The 16,528-nt window shown below is 39.2% G+C and overlaps 1 protein-coding gene across 2 annotated transcripts in view; it reads left to right on the top strand.

Annotated features, from left to right (window-relative positions):
- Window positions 1-15,312, top strand: part of PPP2R2A (protein phosphatase 2 regulatory subunit Balpha) — a 39,859-nt gene extending 24,547 nt beyond the window's left edge. For both annotated transcript variants that reach the window (XM_056362799.1, XM_056362798.1), the window contains exons 3-10: window positions 5,518-5,615; window positions 8,923-9,088; window positions 9,632-9,744; window positions 10,019-10,196; window positions 11,045-11,209; window positions 11,792-11,961; window positions 12,757-12,848; window positions 14,179-15,312. In XM_056362799.1, coding sequence (XP_056218774.1) covers window positions 5,518-5,615; window positions 8,923-9,088; window positions 9,632-9,744; window positions 10,019-10,196; window positions 11,045-11,209; window positions 11,792-11,961; window positions 12,757-12,848; window positions 14,179-14,458 — 1,262 coding nt within the window. In that variant the 3' untranslated portion in view covers window positions 14,459-15,312. The remainder of the gene's footprint in view (window positions 1-5,517; window positions 5,616-8,922; window positions 9,089-9,631; window positions 9,745-10,018; window positions 10,197-11,044; window positions 11,210-11,791; window positions 11,962-12,756; window positions 12,849-14,178) is intronic.
- The last annotated feature ends 1,216 nt before the right edge of the window (window positions 15,313-16,528 follow it).

Here is a 16,528-nt window from a genome sequence, read left to right as displayed (position 1 = left end):
AACTTGCACAGAAACCTTTTAGGTCTGGTGAAATAAAGACTCTCTTTGTTCACTGCCATGATTGACTTGCTGCTGTAGAGTAGGTGACATGTTTTGCCTACCAAGCATGTTTTATAAGCGGAGTTTATATAAAGTTCATGCTACATTAAAATAGATAGCCTCTTCTGTACTAATAAAATACCTTTTATTCTATTATTGGAAACAAATCTAATACAGAATTGCTTTTCAGGTTCACAATGGGCCTTTTGGAACTAAGTCATTGGATTACAGTGATTTTTTTTTTTTTGTTAGGCTTGATAAAGCTGTTTTATTCCCTTATTCCACAGACTTGTTGACAATGGTAAAACTTCAGCACAACCCTTTCTCTAATATTTCAGAAAATTTGCTCGTTATAGGGCATGTGTGGCTCTTGTTCAGCATTCACTGAAAAGTGTGGAAGGCCACCAAAGCATGAAAGTGTTTTTTTAGTATCTGTCATGGAGTTTTCCTTATTTCAAACACTGTTCTTTTTTAAAGGGGAAAACCACACTTGACATCTGTCAGATTCCTTTATCCGTCTATCTTGGAACAGTGTAATCTGCCTGTTTTGATTTGAGCTGGTCATCTTTCTTCAGTGTACTGGCCCAGTGCCTCAGTTTTTTCAAGCCGTCTGTATCCTGCCTGACATGAGAGGTGAATTACTCAAAATAGCAAAAGTTGGTGTAATAAATATTGAGTAGAAAATCTGAAATTGTGATTGTTTCCTAGGGGGCTTCTGAAGATAACAAGTTAGGTTTGTATTGAACGTCTGTGTTCTTGTGAGGTGCGGCAGAAGTGTGTGTCTGCCACTGTTTAAGAATTGCTTGGGAGCTTTCTGGTGTGCCTCCCTTTCACGTGGTGAGCTGTGAACATGTTGCTTAAAGCATTGTCAAAGCTTTTGAGATAAGTGTCATTCCCCTTTCTTGTCTGCCTTGCTTGGATTCCTTTGCATCTTCAGGTTCCTGTCTCCATGTCTAGCATGGGAAAAACCTGGTCTTACCTTACTTACTAGTGAAGGTAAGTGTCCAGACCTTGTGGCGGTTTTGATTTCTATGGAGCACTTAACGTGAAGATACATCGTTGAAGCAATACATAAAAATCTTACAGCAGATTGTGAAAATAAGGATCGTGTGCAGAAGAAAAAGCAACTTGACAGCAGTTGCAAGAAACAAGGTTGTAGCTGCTCTATGTGGAAGAACTATCAGGAGGTTTTGAGGACTCCTGAGGAAGCAGGCTCTGCCCCGTTGGCTTGTGCCGATGGGTCAGGGACCCAAAGTCTTTCCTCACAGTTCAGTGGGATTTTTAGGATCACTGGCTTAGTTTGCCTGTAGTGTGTTTTGTGTCTTTGAGGTAGGGATGCAACTGTACAGTACTTTGGTGATCAATGCGTAGTGTTTCACTCAACCTGCTCTGCAAAATATTTCCCTTACTGACGTACACATGCAACAACAGTAAATGGACTTCAGGTTGTGTAGGTGATTTTTTTTTTTTTCCCCCTTCCCCCCCCCCTCCCCCCCCCCCCCCCTTTTTTGCTTTCAGATCACTGAAAGCCATTTATTTGTCAGTATTTAGTAATCTCAGAAGTGTCCCTGCGGTGTTAACAGTAAGTGTCTGCAAAGGGATTTAGGCGGAACTAAAGGACATCTGTCTACATCTCTGCAAAGAAGTGCTTTTAACAGTATAGTAACCCCTGAGCTGTCTATCCCAAGTTATGCAAGAGGGAGAAACTTAGTACAGGTATTGCAGGTACACTACAGGAATGCAGACAGACTTTTCTATCCTGTTTTTTGCTTTTGTCAGAATGATGGCTTCATCTTGTGTGCTTGATTTGCCCTGTAGTGTTCTAAAATCTCGAAATGCCATGCTTCATCTCGGTGTCAAAGATGTCTCGAGATGCTTGGGGGGAGGAGAGAGACAAACCTGATCGCCAATGCATGGGTAATTCTGTGGAAGTCTCTTAACAGATAATGCTATCTATCTATATCCTGTGAGGGGTATGGTTATCAGATAAGGTTTTGGTGGTTACTTATCTTGGATACTGGTGCTTGAAGAAGAGGGCACTAGAAATGAATTAACAGTAAACAACAGCATGGATCGTATTGCCAAAAGCCACTGGTGTTGGTGACAACAGAGCACTATAGATCTGCTTCTCCCTTAAATATACTCCTCCCTAGTGCTCACTGCGTATAGAAGGGATCATCTACAAGCTTCTGGACAGTGAGCGCAGGCCTCTGTGTTTGCGAGACTCCCACCTAGAGACTGTAGCAAAAATAGCATGCACAAAAGGGAGGAGGCAGAGAGAAGGCAGCGCGATCTGTAGATGCTCCTTTGCCCATTGCGATGCCGAAGGACTAAAATAACCCTACGTTGTAACTATCAAGGGAATTACAATGACCGTTTGAAAAGGATAACACTGATTATTTTTTGGCAACGAGGGTGTTAATGCAGATGAAAATACACAAGCGAATCAGTGCACTGCGGAAGATGAAATGCTTCCCCTGTCAATTCTCAAACACTATTAAATCCGCCCAGTTCAACACCAGTGCCTTGATGTCTGTCTCTTTCTTTGACCAAGGTATGGGAATACAATATTCTTAATGGTGAGTTACCAGATTTAAAATGTGTGACTGGTTGCTTTGCTCTCTAGTACTGATTTTTGTATAAAATATGCATCTTGGCCCTTTTTGGGGACTACTTATGCAGAAATCATTTTTCTGTCTACTTTTTTAACACGTTTGTTTTGTCCTTGGAAAGGGAACAGTCCAGGATTACAGTGTAGAAGGCACGTTGGATTCTATACATATACCTTGAGTTGAAAAACTAATGAATAATTTTTGTTAAGAATGTATTTTGTTTCTAATGTAAAATTGATCCAAATACTTGAAAAGCATTTCTGCATAGTGTTGACCAGGCACTTGGAGGGTTTTGAGTCTGTCATCACCGACTGACTGAGCGTGCTGGACTTTCTGGAGGTGTGGGGATGCTCGTACTGAAAGTTCAGTCGCACAGTTGAGTCTATAGCCAAAGCAGGACTTGCATCAGCTTGGAGATCACCAATGTCAAGCTTGGATGATCTTGGAAGTTAAAATAAATGTAAAAAGCAAGAATGTCTAGAATAGTTAACAGAAAAGTGGTTAGCTTTCTGCTATACAGGAGACTTGTATAATTATTAAATATGACATATATTACATCAGCAGACCTAAGAATATGGAGGTTTTATCCCTTAACTTAAGGCTTTTCTGGTTGTTGTTGCTGCCTGTTCTAATCATGAGGCTTCCAGCCTAAGGCTTCTGACCTTGTAAAACTTCTCAGTGACTTTCACCAACTAAGTACTATGATGAATTTAATAATCTGTTCTTAGATGGGTATATAAGACTTTTCAAGGTAAATTTGTTTTTGCTGTTCTCCTTCCACATACATGTACACACATCTGTTGATAACTTGCTGTATCGTCTTCTCTGTTTTAGGACTGGCACAGGTTGCAGTGTTAAATCTCTCAGTGTTTTTCAAAATCCTGATTATTCTGTATATGTCTCACTGAAAGGCGAGTTATCTTGTTTTTCTTCAATTAATTGATAACTTCCTTAAGTCTTATCCTATCAGAGGATTACAATAATGTGGTTCGCATTGTATGGAACAGGCAAAATTAGGTTGCTTGGTTTGCACTTCACTCTTTGGATACTGGATTTGATTAATTTTATGTTATCTTTGTGCCCCGTTCACCTGTGAAAGGCACATATTGAATGCTGCATCTTCATCTGAATGGTATGCAGTCTTAAGTCTTATAGATGCGAGATAAATCCCTTAATCTTGTTCAAAACTATGTGAATGAATGGCTAAAGTAACCGTTACCTTCCAGGAAAAAAATAATTAGGAGCACTCAAGGTTTTCCTGTGTCATGGTCTGGATCCTTGTTTATCTACATACAAGCCTACATCGTATTTATGTCCTTAGCAGTGTTCTTGAGAAATTTCAGCCTGTTTATTGCAGTGGTGCCAGGTAATCGTGGCAGGGGAGGTCGATGGAGGCAGGATGATATTGTGTTTATCCTTTGTTATGTGGCAGTTTGTACTGTATATATAGAAAACATAAGTGAGCTGTACATATCCACTTGTGCCAAGAATCTGATTTTGCATCTTTTGCCTCTGAGGATTTTGCAGCTGAGTTAGGCCTGCTTGTCCAGGCTGTCTTTGCACTGTGCAGTTTTCAGACAGATAGCACTGCATTCTTGTACCTGCTGTGTAATGCAGTTATTAAAGAACAGCTTGCTAATGCCCTCAGAGGCCACCGCCCATGTGTTTGGGACAACCAGAGAATGATGTAAGTCTCATTTTGATATTAGAATGAATAAGAGGAAAATCCTGCATGTTTCACTTCTTCAAAAATGAAATAACCCTGTTGCTGTCTATGATAAGATAGCTTCCGTGATACGCTGCACAATAGTGTCTTTAAATTCAGACTGAGTAGCTTTTTTTTTAGCAGTAGCTTTCAGCCTGGTACCAGACCATTTTAACTCTAATAGAAAACGTGGATACACTGTTGGTCTGCATTAGACTGACACGAAAGTGAAATAGCCCAAAAATCTGCGTGTGTAAAAACCTTGGGTACTTTCTCCTGCAGAAAATTACATGTACATGGTTGTATTGCAATTTGAAGTTGGCCTTCGAAGAATGGCTTGGCTTATGATCGCGCTATTTGAAAGTATGAGGGGCATGCGTGCGTTTGAAAATGTGAATTGGTGTGCTTGAGCTTAAGTTGTAATTTGTCCCTTTTTCTTTTTGTTGTATGAACAGATCAGTTTGATACTAGGCATGACTGGGTTTTTTTGTCAGTGTACAGTCACGATTTAATTTTAGCACTCTGTAAAAATACTTGTGGTAATGTAAACCTTCCTCATCCAGAAGAGATACTCAAATTCAACAGATTGTCTCTAAAAAACTTTTATTTCCGAATTTTCTGTAGCTGTTTTTGTTTCACATCCTTGCATTCCTTAGACACTGATGTCTGAACATCTCCTCCCTAATAAGTTCTGCCTTTAAGCTGTCAAATGTGTACAGTCATAAAAAAAAAGTTTTTGAGATCATATGGGTAATGACTGTATCTAAATCTTCTATCAGAAAGAATGGAGAAAATAAAGGTAGGAATATATATACACGGTCTCTGCTGTTACAGTACATGCTGAAAATCCATTACTAGAGTAGAGTAGCAGTCATAACAGGGAAACAGTTCTAAGAAGTGATGATATAAAACCCTTAAAAACAAATCTAATGCACAACACAACTTTTTAATTCTGGCATGGGGAGCTACTAACTGGTTTTCAAATGTACAGCTTTAAAAAAATGCTTCTATAATATTTTTGAAGAAAATCCCTACTTGTCTTTTGTAACATAAGTATATTTAAACTGAAGTATGCATTTTATCTTATAATTGTAGCTTTCTTGGACACTTAGTATTTAGAAGAATTATTAACTTCTGGGTTTTATTTTTATTCCTATGCAGCGGATATAATTTCTACAGTAGAATTTAACCATTCTGGAGAATTGTTAGCAACAGGAGACAAAGGAGGCAGAGTTGTCATCTTTCAACAGGAGCAGGAGGTGAGTGCTAACTACTATAATGTTCTTCTCTGTTCCTAATCAATCTCCTTTTCAAGGAAAGGAGCATGCTTTTATAAAAAACTTTTCTCTGCCTATGTAATCGGTGATTAAAATAATGAAATTTAAGAGTGAAGAAATTACTGAGGATTTTGTGACACTGTTACAAATTAATTTCTCTGTGGTCTAAGAGTGTTTAAAATGAAAACAGGAAAGGGAGGTAGGACACAAAAAGACCTTGGGAAAGCTGAAGCTGGTTGTTTTACAATGATTCCGCTTGGCTGGCATGATTATTGCAGATTTCGCTGTAGTTTGGGAAATAAAACTTGCCCTTCAGTGAGTATGTAACTGTGACCTAAGATGTCCTTTTCCATTCTGACATCAATCAGGTAAAATCATAGCATCATAGTAGCAACGGTATCTTTCCATTTTATACTTGTTCTTTTGGTCTTTTTAGAGCGCTACACACAAATCAGTACTAGGGAAGGGCCTCTACTCACATGTTGAAGGTGGAAAAGCTGAGATGGCACACTTTGTAACTGAGGCTGTAGTTAGATGTTGACTTGGTAGGAATTTATTTCAGGGGCAGGATAAAAAGGCACTTCTGTCATCTCGCTGCCTAGAAAAGTCATGCTGTTACTTTTTCCCTTACCTTACTGTTCCATTCAATTTTGATTCGAAAAATCCTAAACCTGCAGAATTCCAGGGTTGCTTTTTTGCTGGTGTGCAGGCAGTTGGCAATGCATACAGAGCATCGCTCTGGTCACCTGGTGCCATCTAGTGGGTAGGCCGGCTTGCCTGCCCTGCCTGCCTGCCTGCCGGCTTGCCTGCCCTGCCTGCCTGGCCTCCCGTTCCTCGGCTGGAGCCTGAGCAGATCTCTCTGTGTGGAGTGTGCTTACTCTGATCGTCCTGGGTTTGGCTGCCAGCTCGTGTGGTGTGGGTTTTTGTTGTTGGTTTTGGGTTTTTTGTTTGTTTTGTTTTTTTCTTTTTTGTTTGGTTTTTGTTTTTTTTAACTCTTGAGTTTTAGCTTGCATCCTTTAAGGATCCTTTAATGTAGCTTAAATAGCTAATTGCCTGTTCTCAAGTGAGTTGTCTTCAAATGGCTCCTTGCGTTTTTGATGCATAACCCATAGCTCATATCCTTACGATCTGTGACTCCAGGTATATGAAGAATTCAATTTGACTTCTCGGTGTTTTGGGAATGAACAGTGGGTATTAGTATTTAGTTATGCCATAGGCACAACTGTCTAGAGCAAGTTTTGTACGTAAGAGTACCTCAGACAAGTATTTCGTTGGATTTATGTGCCACCTTCTATCACACTGCATTCGAGTGCTTTACAGACCATACATACAGGAAGAGAAACACTAAACCACAACCGCTCTTACGTGGGGTTATACAAGTTTGGGTAGCTTTACCCACTGCCAAAATGCTGCCACCTCTGGGCTGGAATGTGGTGGCCCTTGTTGCCACATGAAGCAAGTGCCATTACGTGAGTATCGGGCAGGAAATGAACGCTGTATCTAATTGAAACTGAAGGAGGAATTTGTGTAGGCAGCCTGTAATTACCTAAATTGGAATTTAACATAGGGCGCTTGAGCCAACGCCTCTTTTTGTTTTCTTGGGGCTTTTTAAATATATTTTTTTTTGACTGCCATGAGATGATCTGATGCTTTACATTTTGCTTTTGTCCTAAGGATGGATTTCACGTATTCTTAGTTGTATGTATTATTCTAGTCTTGTAGAATTTTACTACAATGCACAAGAAATATATTTGACTCTATCATTATGGCAAGTATGGAACTGAATGAAAGTTCCCTGAATCATGACCAGCATTTCCTAAAGCACAATAGATTTACTTCAGAAGTCGCCTGTTCTGTGCAGTGACCCTGCTTAACTTGTTAGGTCTAACTGCAACTTAGAAAAAAGGTCCTTCTGTTCTCTAGGGTGCAAAAGCCAGTGTAATTGATAGGTGTGACACAAAATTCTCGTGCCAAATTTTATTTCTATGCATTTTGTCCACGTTTTCCTCCCCTGCAGCTTACTGTAAAATGTTAAGTGTTCCTGCCAGCTATTAATGTAAGGCTATGAAGCAAGAGAAAATGATGCTAAGGATGTGACGAATGTGAGCTAGCAAGGAGCGTATCAAGAAGTACATTTTAGTGAGGTATTTAAGGGATGAAATGAATGGATGGACATGTGAGACACACAAGAGAAGGAAGGAGCAAAGTTGCTAGTCAAGAACTATCACAGGAAAGGCATCTGATGGTGCAACCTCTTGAAATAGTTAGAATAGGAATATATCATAAAATTAAGCTGGAGTTAATTTCAGGTACGCCTTGTGAGCACTTTGAGAAACTGTTCCAGTTTTCTTTGGCCTTACTCACTGGAGGGAATTTAAGGTTCAGGCCATGCCATGCAGCGTTAGTGCTAGGAAGCCATTGCTGACAACATAGCTTTTAGAAAGAGGAATTGTGCAAATTTAGAGGTTTTTCAGTTTTCCAAACTGTTCCATCCTGAACAGGCTAACTTCAGGTGTGGCTTTTCATGTCAAAGATGTATTCAGCAGAGGTGTTCAGCTTTTTTTTTCCCCTCTCAACTCCAGAATGAGGGGAAAAAAAAAAAAAGCTGCTTAAGCAGTTCAGAAGGTCTCGGGGAATGTGGAGATGATATGCCAAAACAGTGGAGCTACTTGTATAAATTTAGAGCTGACGTGGGATTTCCATGGTGTGCCTAGCAAGCTGAACTTAACCGTAAGAGTAGATCTGCCATACATGTGGCTGTGTAGTTCTCTTGAGGAGTATCCTGCTTACAAAACAAAGGTGGAAAAATTAAAGGTGGAAAAATGAAGATTTTGGAGTTATTTTTTAAAAAAGAAAATCTATGATGCCTAGAATGTAAGTTCAGCTGCTTGGAATGAATATGAGAACTTGCTGGAAATGCTCTCCATGTGGCTAAGGGGAGTTTCTGGAAACTTCAGGAATCAAAAGCTGCTGTGATAACTGTTTCTTCTCTGATGCTTTCTTAGCGAAAATAGTAGAAACTCTAATCAAGCTCTTGCAAAAGAGATGGTCCTTATTTCGTCTGTTCTACAGGCTCGTTAAAATAAGGCAAGTTGTACACCAAAGGATACTCGCGGCAAATCTGGCATAGGCAACAATAGAATGTAGAAGCTTTAACCTACTCTTATGCTAATTAGCAGTCTGCCTGTATATCTTGCTGCATAACTATCTAGTTCTGGCTTCTGCCTGCAGCCTTGAAAAGCATTCTGTACATTGCATACGTATTTTGATCATTTAATTCTCTTTTTAGAACAAAACCCAGTCTCACAGTAGGGGAGAATACAATGTTTACAGTACCTTTCAAAGCCATGAACCAGAGTTCGACTACTTGAAAAGTTTAGAAATTGAAGAGAAGATCAACAAAATTAGGTGGTTACCCCAGAAAAATGCTGCTCAGTTTTTATTGTCTACAAATGGTAAGTTATAACTTAATAGTTAATTTTGCACGGTAACCTATTGTTACACGAGTTCACTATTAGGATTTTGTCTAATCCTCTCCTGGAAGCCAACTGGTTTTAAATGCAAGTATCTGGGGATGTGGCTACACAAGAGTTACGCTGTTTAACTGTACTGCTGTTCTGGCTCGCCTGGCCGCACGAGTCCCGCAGCGTGGCGTGGTGCATTAGTCATTTCTGCCTTGGTTGCTTTACAGCAAAGGGGCTTAGCTAAGCTGTCATTCAGCACCTTCCTATGTGTGTAACTGTGTGAGACCTTACATTAGTCATTCATAACAATCCTAACTGAAACTTGCTGTAACTTTTATAAAAAGAACAAACTGTGGAGGAGGTCTTTTTAATGCTTTTTATCTTGTCTTGTTTTCTCCAGGCAGTATTTTTGTCTTTTTTGGTACATGTAGGTGGTCTTGTCTTGTTCGAAGGCTTCACATTGAAGTGCTTCAACTGTGAAGACTAGTGTCTTTGCTAGAGCTTTGATCTTAAACTCTGGCTGTTTTATTTCAGATAAAACAATAAAGTTATGGAAAATCAGTGAAAGGGACAAAAGACCAGAGGGTTATAATTTAAAGGAAGAAGATGGACGGTATAGGGATCCTACTACAGTTACAACACTACGGGTGAGTAGTTCACTCACTGTGAATTAAGCCACGTTCAAATGATTTTTCTGCTCCTGGCCCCTGGCACACAGATTAGCCCGCGGCTCAGTGAGTAACTGCCACATCGGACTACAAACTTTACGTTTTCTGTAATGCCAGTGGGCAGACACATTTACTTCTGAGGTCATTTTGAGATACTTTAATCGGCTTGGTGTGTTGAAGGACTGTGATTGTGAGTGCTGATGTGTTTGTAGCACCTCTGTGTCTCAAACTTCCATTGCTTTGTGTTTTGCAGGTGCCAGTATTCAGGCCCATGGACCTCATGGTTGAAGCTAGTCCACGAAGAATATTTGCCAATGCTCACACGTATCACATCAATTCCATCTCCATTAATAGCGATTATGAAACGTACTTATCCGCAGATGACTTGCGGATTAACCTGTGGCACCTAGAAATTACAGACAGAAGTTTTAGTATCTTTTTTTGCATTGTTTTGCATGATGGGAACAGTTTGGTTACAACAAAACCGTTGGATTTTGCTTCCTTTCACAAATGGCTTTTTGTGTAGTATGTTTCTCCACATCCTGTATTTCTCTGTAGTATTTGTAAGGGCTTTTACTTCTGGAGAGGTAGCTCAGCGTGAGCAATACAAGGAGGGAGTAATCATTTGCGTGGTGAAAACCAGACCCTTTGGAAGGAGAGAAAAAAGCTTAAGTTTCCAAGTGAGATGAGCGGTTCTGCAAGGCAGCATTACAGTAAACTTATCTTGTGAAACTTAATTCTTGACTTGCTGTAAGAAGCAAGCCAGAAGTACCATCCTTATTTCACCAATGTTTATTCTTTTTTACCTTCTAACCTAACCATCAGCCTCTCTCACGTGTACCTACAGAAGTTGCAGGCAGTAGGATCACAGGAATATGTATTCAGTCCCGTTGCTGGGAGCAGAGATCTGTGGACAAATCAGCAGGATCCTGAGCAGAAATCACACACATCTTCTTTGTAACATGGCAGTGTAATTTGAATTTAGCAAAATAAAGTTCAATGTGAAAAAGCTTAGGTGACAGATATGTAGTATAGAATTAATTACTGCTTAAGTGGAGGAAAAAATTCAGCAGGCTTTTGCTGTTACAAGAATTAATTTCAGTCTGATACAGAATGCAACGTTACAGTCTTGCTTGTTAGACAAATTGTGAGACTTGATGTTACCTTTGATCCAGTGTGTGACCTAGGTCCCACAGTCCTGAAAAAAGCGCAGCTGAATACATTCAAAGCTGAAAAATGTTGTGAAAACTGGAGAAAATTTCTTAACAAAATGCTGTAGATATTGTAGATATTAAGCCTGCCAACATGGAAGAGCTCACAGAGGTGATAACAGCTGCAGAGTTCCACCCAAACAGCTGTAATACGTTTGTATACAGCAGCAGTAAAGGAACAATTCGTCTCTGTGATATGCGAGCATCAGCACTCTGTGACAGACATTCAAAATGTAAGTTCTGTCCTGGTAGTTTATTGTCTTTTTGTGGAATACGGTATCTTGCTGTTAGATGAAACTAAGCACTCAATAAGAATATATTAAACACTGAATTGTGTGTTTGTATATATTTGTATTGGATTTCTGTAGTATGTTGAATAGCTCTAAAGCCTAAAATCTAAACAAATCTTAAAATTAGATTCATATTTTGCCAAAGTAGCAAATAAAATTCTTAGCAGCTTAAGCTGGGGAGTCTGCCTACAGAGCAGGACTAGGAGTGGCTTTGTGCAGACTTCAGGAGGCCAAATACTAGTTGGTTGGTTGGTATTTGATGCTAGAAATATTGTGTGTGAATGAAGGCTCCGGATACTAGCAAGTAGTTCACTTCAAGAAACCGCCCTTGACTTGCTAAGAAAATAAAATATTTCAGAGTATGGTAACTGTATTATAAGGCTTTCTTGTTGTTATTTTACGTAATGCTGGCAGAGTGGCCCAATGTCGCAAGCTTTTTGAGAAAATGCTGACCTAATTTGTGTGTTTCTTGTACTGGGAGAGACATAAACTTACTCTTGAAATGCCTATCTTATTTTTATACAGTGTTTGAAGAACCGGAAGATCCTAGCAACAGATCATTTTTCTCTGAAATCATCTCTTCCATATCTGATGTCAAATTTAGCCATAGTGGTCGATACATGATGACTAGAGATTACCTGTCAGTGAAGATCTGGGATTTAAATATGGAAAATAGACCGGTGGAAACATACCAGGTATTGGGTGAAGATGCTATAGGCTAGAAATTAAAACCTTGAAGGATGCTGAGTCTTACCGGTAGTCTTGGTGTGGCAGTTATTTTGTCTATAGATCAGTACGTCCAGGCAAAGAACCGATGAGATTTGTGGGTTCCGTACATGTGCCAAAGGATTTCGCTATTTGCAGGTTGACTGCAGAACCCAAAGCAGTATTTGGGTATGAAAAAAGCCTCCCTCTTACACAGTGGAAATGTGGAAAGGTTAATGGTTAGCCATCAGCTAGCACATCTCTCTTAAGGGTCTTCAGTTGACTTTACATTCTTCTGTTGGGTCCTGAAGAAAATGGGAGGTAGAATATTTCCTCTGCAGAATGTTTTCATCCAGCACTGAAAATTGCTGTGGCATTTAGAAGAAAATTTGTGAAGGGATCATCTTCATCACACGTATGAGAAAGATCAGTCACCAAAACATGATTTTTAGCAATAAGTCTGCCAAATCCTCTTGGGTATCTAAGAGGATAGTGAGGTTATGACAGCTGCTTAGAGAGGGAAAGCATTCTGAAGAATTGCCAAGTGTCCCCACCCCGAGTGACTTGCTGCTGTTTGAGTTCTTTTGAAATCTCTGTGGAGCAGAGTATGTTAATTTGTGCATCGGTTCATCCACAGTCAGAGGAGGGAGCTGTGTGTGCTCCTGTGCATAGGGTGTAAGTGCTGTCCGGATACTTGATTTCTTTTGGAACAGAATCTATGATGGGTATTTTACAGGTATGCAAGTTCAATATTCATTCAGTTTATCTAACTTACTTTTTTCCAGGTGCATGAATACCTCAGAAGTAAACTTTGTTCACTGTATGAGAATGACTGCATTTTTGACAAATTTGAATGCTGTTGGAATGGATCAGACAGGCAAGTTTAATTCTTCTCTACATGCACTTAAGACCTCTCCAAGTTATTCTTAAAATGGGCAACTTGAGGCATGACCTCAGATATCTGTTTGATTTTGTGGTTTGGCCTGGGTAATATTTTTGTACTAAAGTAGACTTTAATGTATGTATATTAGCCCTTAACCTCTGATGTTGTAGTGTAGGATTATAGAGAATTGCCTTTGTGTACTAGAGAGACTTAAAATTTGATTAGAAATTTGAGTTCTGTTACTTCGCCATCAAATGTTCCAGCCGCTTAAACTGGAGAGATACATGAAGTAGTAGGATTAGACATGGTTTTCTGCAAACTTTTCATGGGTGAAATACTACTGATACCCTAATCTACTAGGTTGATTACCTCTACTGGTTATCTTTCTTGTGGTGTTTGGGTTTTGGTTTTTTAGGGTGGATTTTTGGGGTGGGTTTTTTGGGTTTTTTTCCTGTGTCATGTGTTAAAATCCAACTTTGGAATATTTTGTGTGGGAATAAGGCCCATGTACTCAAACCCTATGGTCTGATTGTGTGCTCTACCGATAAGAATCTGTACCAGGCCTGTTGGGGAACCTGGGGGTGTGTTTTCTATTTAAAGCTGCCTTGGCAAAAGGTAGAACGCTTGGGAAATGCCTTCTAGGAATTTTCTTTCTTACAGTAAGTTGTCAAGTTTGCCTTGCTTGGGCATGGTTGACTAGCCAGTAACACCATTTAAGACAGCTGTTGCTTTTGTGTTAATCATGTAATTAACTGCTTATTTGCTAGATCTAAATCAGCTTATTGTATCCCTATCAGTATCTTCAGACACAGCTTTTTTTTTTTTTTTTTTTAAAACTTGGTTATCTGTCCAAATATGTTTTTGAGGCAAAAGGACAGGGAAACTTTTATTTGTCTTACTGAAAAGCTGAGATAGAATAAGGATCTCCTATGAGGTAGTATCACAAACTGGGTTAGTATCTAAATTCTGCCACTTGGTGTGTAACTAAAACTATGTGGCTTAAAACCTGGTGTGTTTGGCTTTCATTAGGTCACTTCCCCACGTGTGCATAAGCAGCAAATTGAATGATGACAGTCGAAGTGTTTAGATGACAAAGTGTGTACCTTAAAATGTCCAGTTAAGGAAAAAAAAATACTTATTTTTCTAAATCACTAAAATATTCAAAAGCCTTAGTTTCACTTCAGGTTGTAGATGATGTGGGTGAGGATGCCTGCTTTGTACTTGTAGAATAGGGCATGATCTTAGGTGGGACCCTCGGATTGAATGAAAGGAGAGGTTATTCCTAACTGAACTGTTACTTTGTTCCTTCCCCCCCCCTCCGCAGCATTGTCATGACAGGATCTTACAACAACTTCTTCAGAATGTTCGACAGAAACACAAAGCGAGACATCACCTTAGAGGCGTCCCGGGAAAACAATAAACCGCGTACCGTTTTGAAGCCACGTAAAGTATGCGCAAGCGGTAAACGGAAGAAGGATGAAATCAGTGTTGACAGCCTAGACTTCAACAAGAAGATTCTACACACAGCCTGGCATCCTAAGGAGAACATCATTGCTGTAGCTACTACAAACAACTTGTATATATTTCAAGACAAAATGAATTAGGGTTGGCATTCCTAACTGAAGAGTCCACTTCCTGCATAGTTGAAATAGTTGAATCTAGCATTTGTACCTGTAAATGAAAGAGAATGAGAGGTCCATTATGGCACCCCTTTCCAGTGTTTAAAAATGTGCCATATGACAACACTCTTTTATAGCTACATGGAGAAAGCTCTGTTGATCTGTCACTGCGTTCTTCTCCATGTCTGCTAGCCATTTAGGTGAGGATAGGGCACTTTTTAATTTAAATGACTACTTGCACCATCTTGCCTAATGGACTAGATTGGACTGTATCAACATCGGTTTACTCCACTTTTTATGCCTTCCATTGTGATGACGTCAAACACAGGGAAAGCCTTCAATCATGCTATGGGATTTAATTGTGTAACCTCATTACTGTATCATTCGTGGCCCCCTTTTTTTATTAAATACAGCTCATTCTTGCTGTGGCTTGTAGCATTCCTCCTCCTTCTGGCCTCCTGGACTCCCCCTTTCCCTTTCATCCCCCTCCACCTAGCCTTGGTGGTGGTGTATAGAAGAAAAAAAAAAAAACAACAAAAAACCAACAAAAAAACCCCCAACAAAATAAAGCACATGAAATGGGTCCGTTTGGGGTCAGTGGTAAAGGGCGACTGTGTTGCAACAAATGTTTTAATAACAATTGACTGTAATCACTCCTTGCCGTGTCTGGCGCCAAAAAAAGAGAAAATAAGGAAAACCACAAACAAACTACTGAATAAAAGTGACAAAGAATGGAGAATCTGTTTTCTTTTTTTTTTTAATCTACCTCTTTATACAAATACTCTGTGTTTTACCTTAGATGCATGAAAATAAAATGATGTTTTTTGTAATGATTTTAACCAGTATTAATCATTTTTCATGGGACTGAAGAGAGGGAGGGATTTCACAAGTATCTGCATTCATTCACGAATGACAAGAATACCACCCATAGTGTGGGTTGACCACTTCCATCTCAAAACCATCAACTGCCATCAGATTTTGCCATAATCTGAACAGGTCAGTTAATGTTCCAGGATCCATGAAGGCTCTTTTTTTTAAACTATTGCTTAAATGGGAAATTTTCAGGTTTTAAAATCCGTTTTATGGGACTAACGTCTTAATGTTTAGTTTCATCCTGGTTTCTTTAATGCCTTCTTTTAGGATACAATACCTTTAATGCCTTGTTTAGAGTACGAAGTCCCCTGTGGCTTTTAAAAAGGATGTCTGAATTCTTGTCTGGCAGTGTGATGTTATGTAGTATGAAATACCAAGTGATTACGTAGGTAATTACTACACCGCATTCTGAGATGCTCTATTTTCTGTATTCTATTGCTATCAGTAACTGAGTGGAAATGTAGTTTTACCATGCAAGTGTTTCTTCTGGCTTTTGGCTTTGCAAAGTTACTGCACTTACAGAAATGTTGAATAGTGCAACGATCAGAAAATACGTGGAGTACAGAAGCTGCATGAAATAAGTGTTCATAGTTATTTGAGAGATTTAAACTCTTCAGCAAATAAGGCTTATCCAAAGATGAACCAGATACTGATGCTTTATAAGGCTCATGAGTTTTTACCTCCAGGTATTTTTGCGAATTGTGCTTTTAGGTTTACTCTTCCTTCATGGAAATGTTCAGAATGAAGTTTAAAGTTGTAGTGAACTTACCCCTTGACTGGGAAAATTTTCACTTTTCAGTTACCGATACTTAAAATTATTTCTGTGGCTTAGTTATCAGTAGTTTTTACAATGCCTCTTATTATTTGATCAGCTAAGATACCGTTTCTGCTGTAAAATTATGGCTGGGTTAGAGGTTGTTAACCAGACTACTATTGCAGTCATACTTTAATTTCTTTTAATCCTTGTGCAGTGGTTTGAAAATGTAAAAATTCTAATATTTATTAGATCTGGTTCTCTTAAATACAGTATTTGTCTTGTAACATGCATGCTTGACCATGAGCCTTTGTAAGGATTTTACCTTTTTTTTTTTTTTTCACCTGTTAGCCTTGTAAAAAAAAAAAAAAAAAATTAACTGCCCCAGGGACAAACTGTTTTCCAATGGGTGAATAAACTAGCAGGCC

The sequence above is a fragment of the Falco biarmicus genome, chromosome 18 (genome assembly GCF_023638135.1).
Source record: "Falco biarmicus isolate bFalBia1 chromosome 18, bFalBia1.pri, whole genome shotgun sequence".
Lineage (NCBI taxonomy): Eukaryota > Metazoa > Chordata > Aves > Falconiformes > Falconidae > Falco > Falco biarmicus.
The sequence above is the reverse complement of the archived record's forward strand: the minus strand, read 5'-3'. Positions and strand labels throughout refer to the sequence as shown.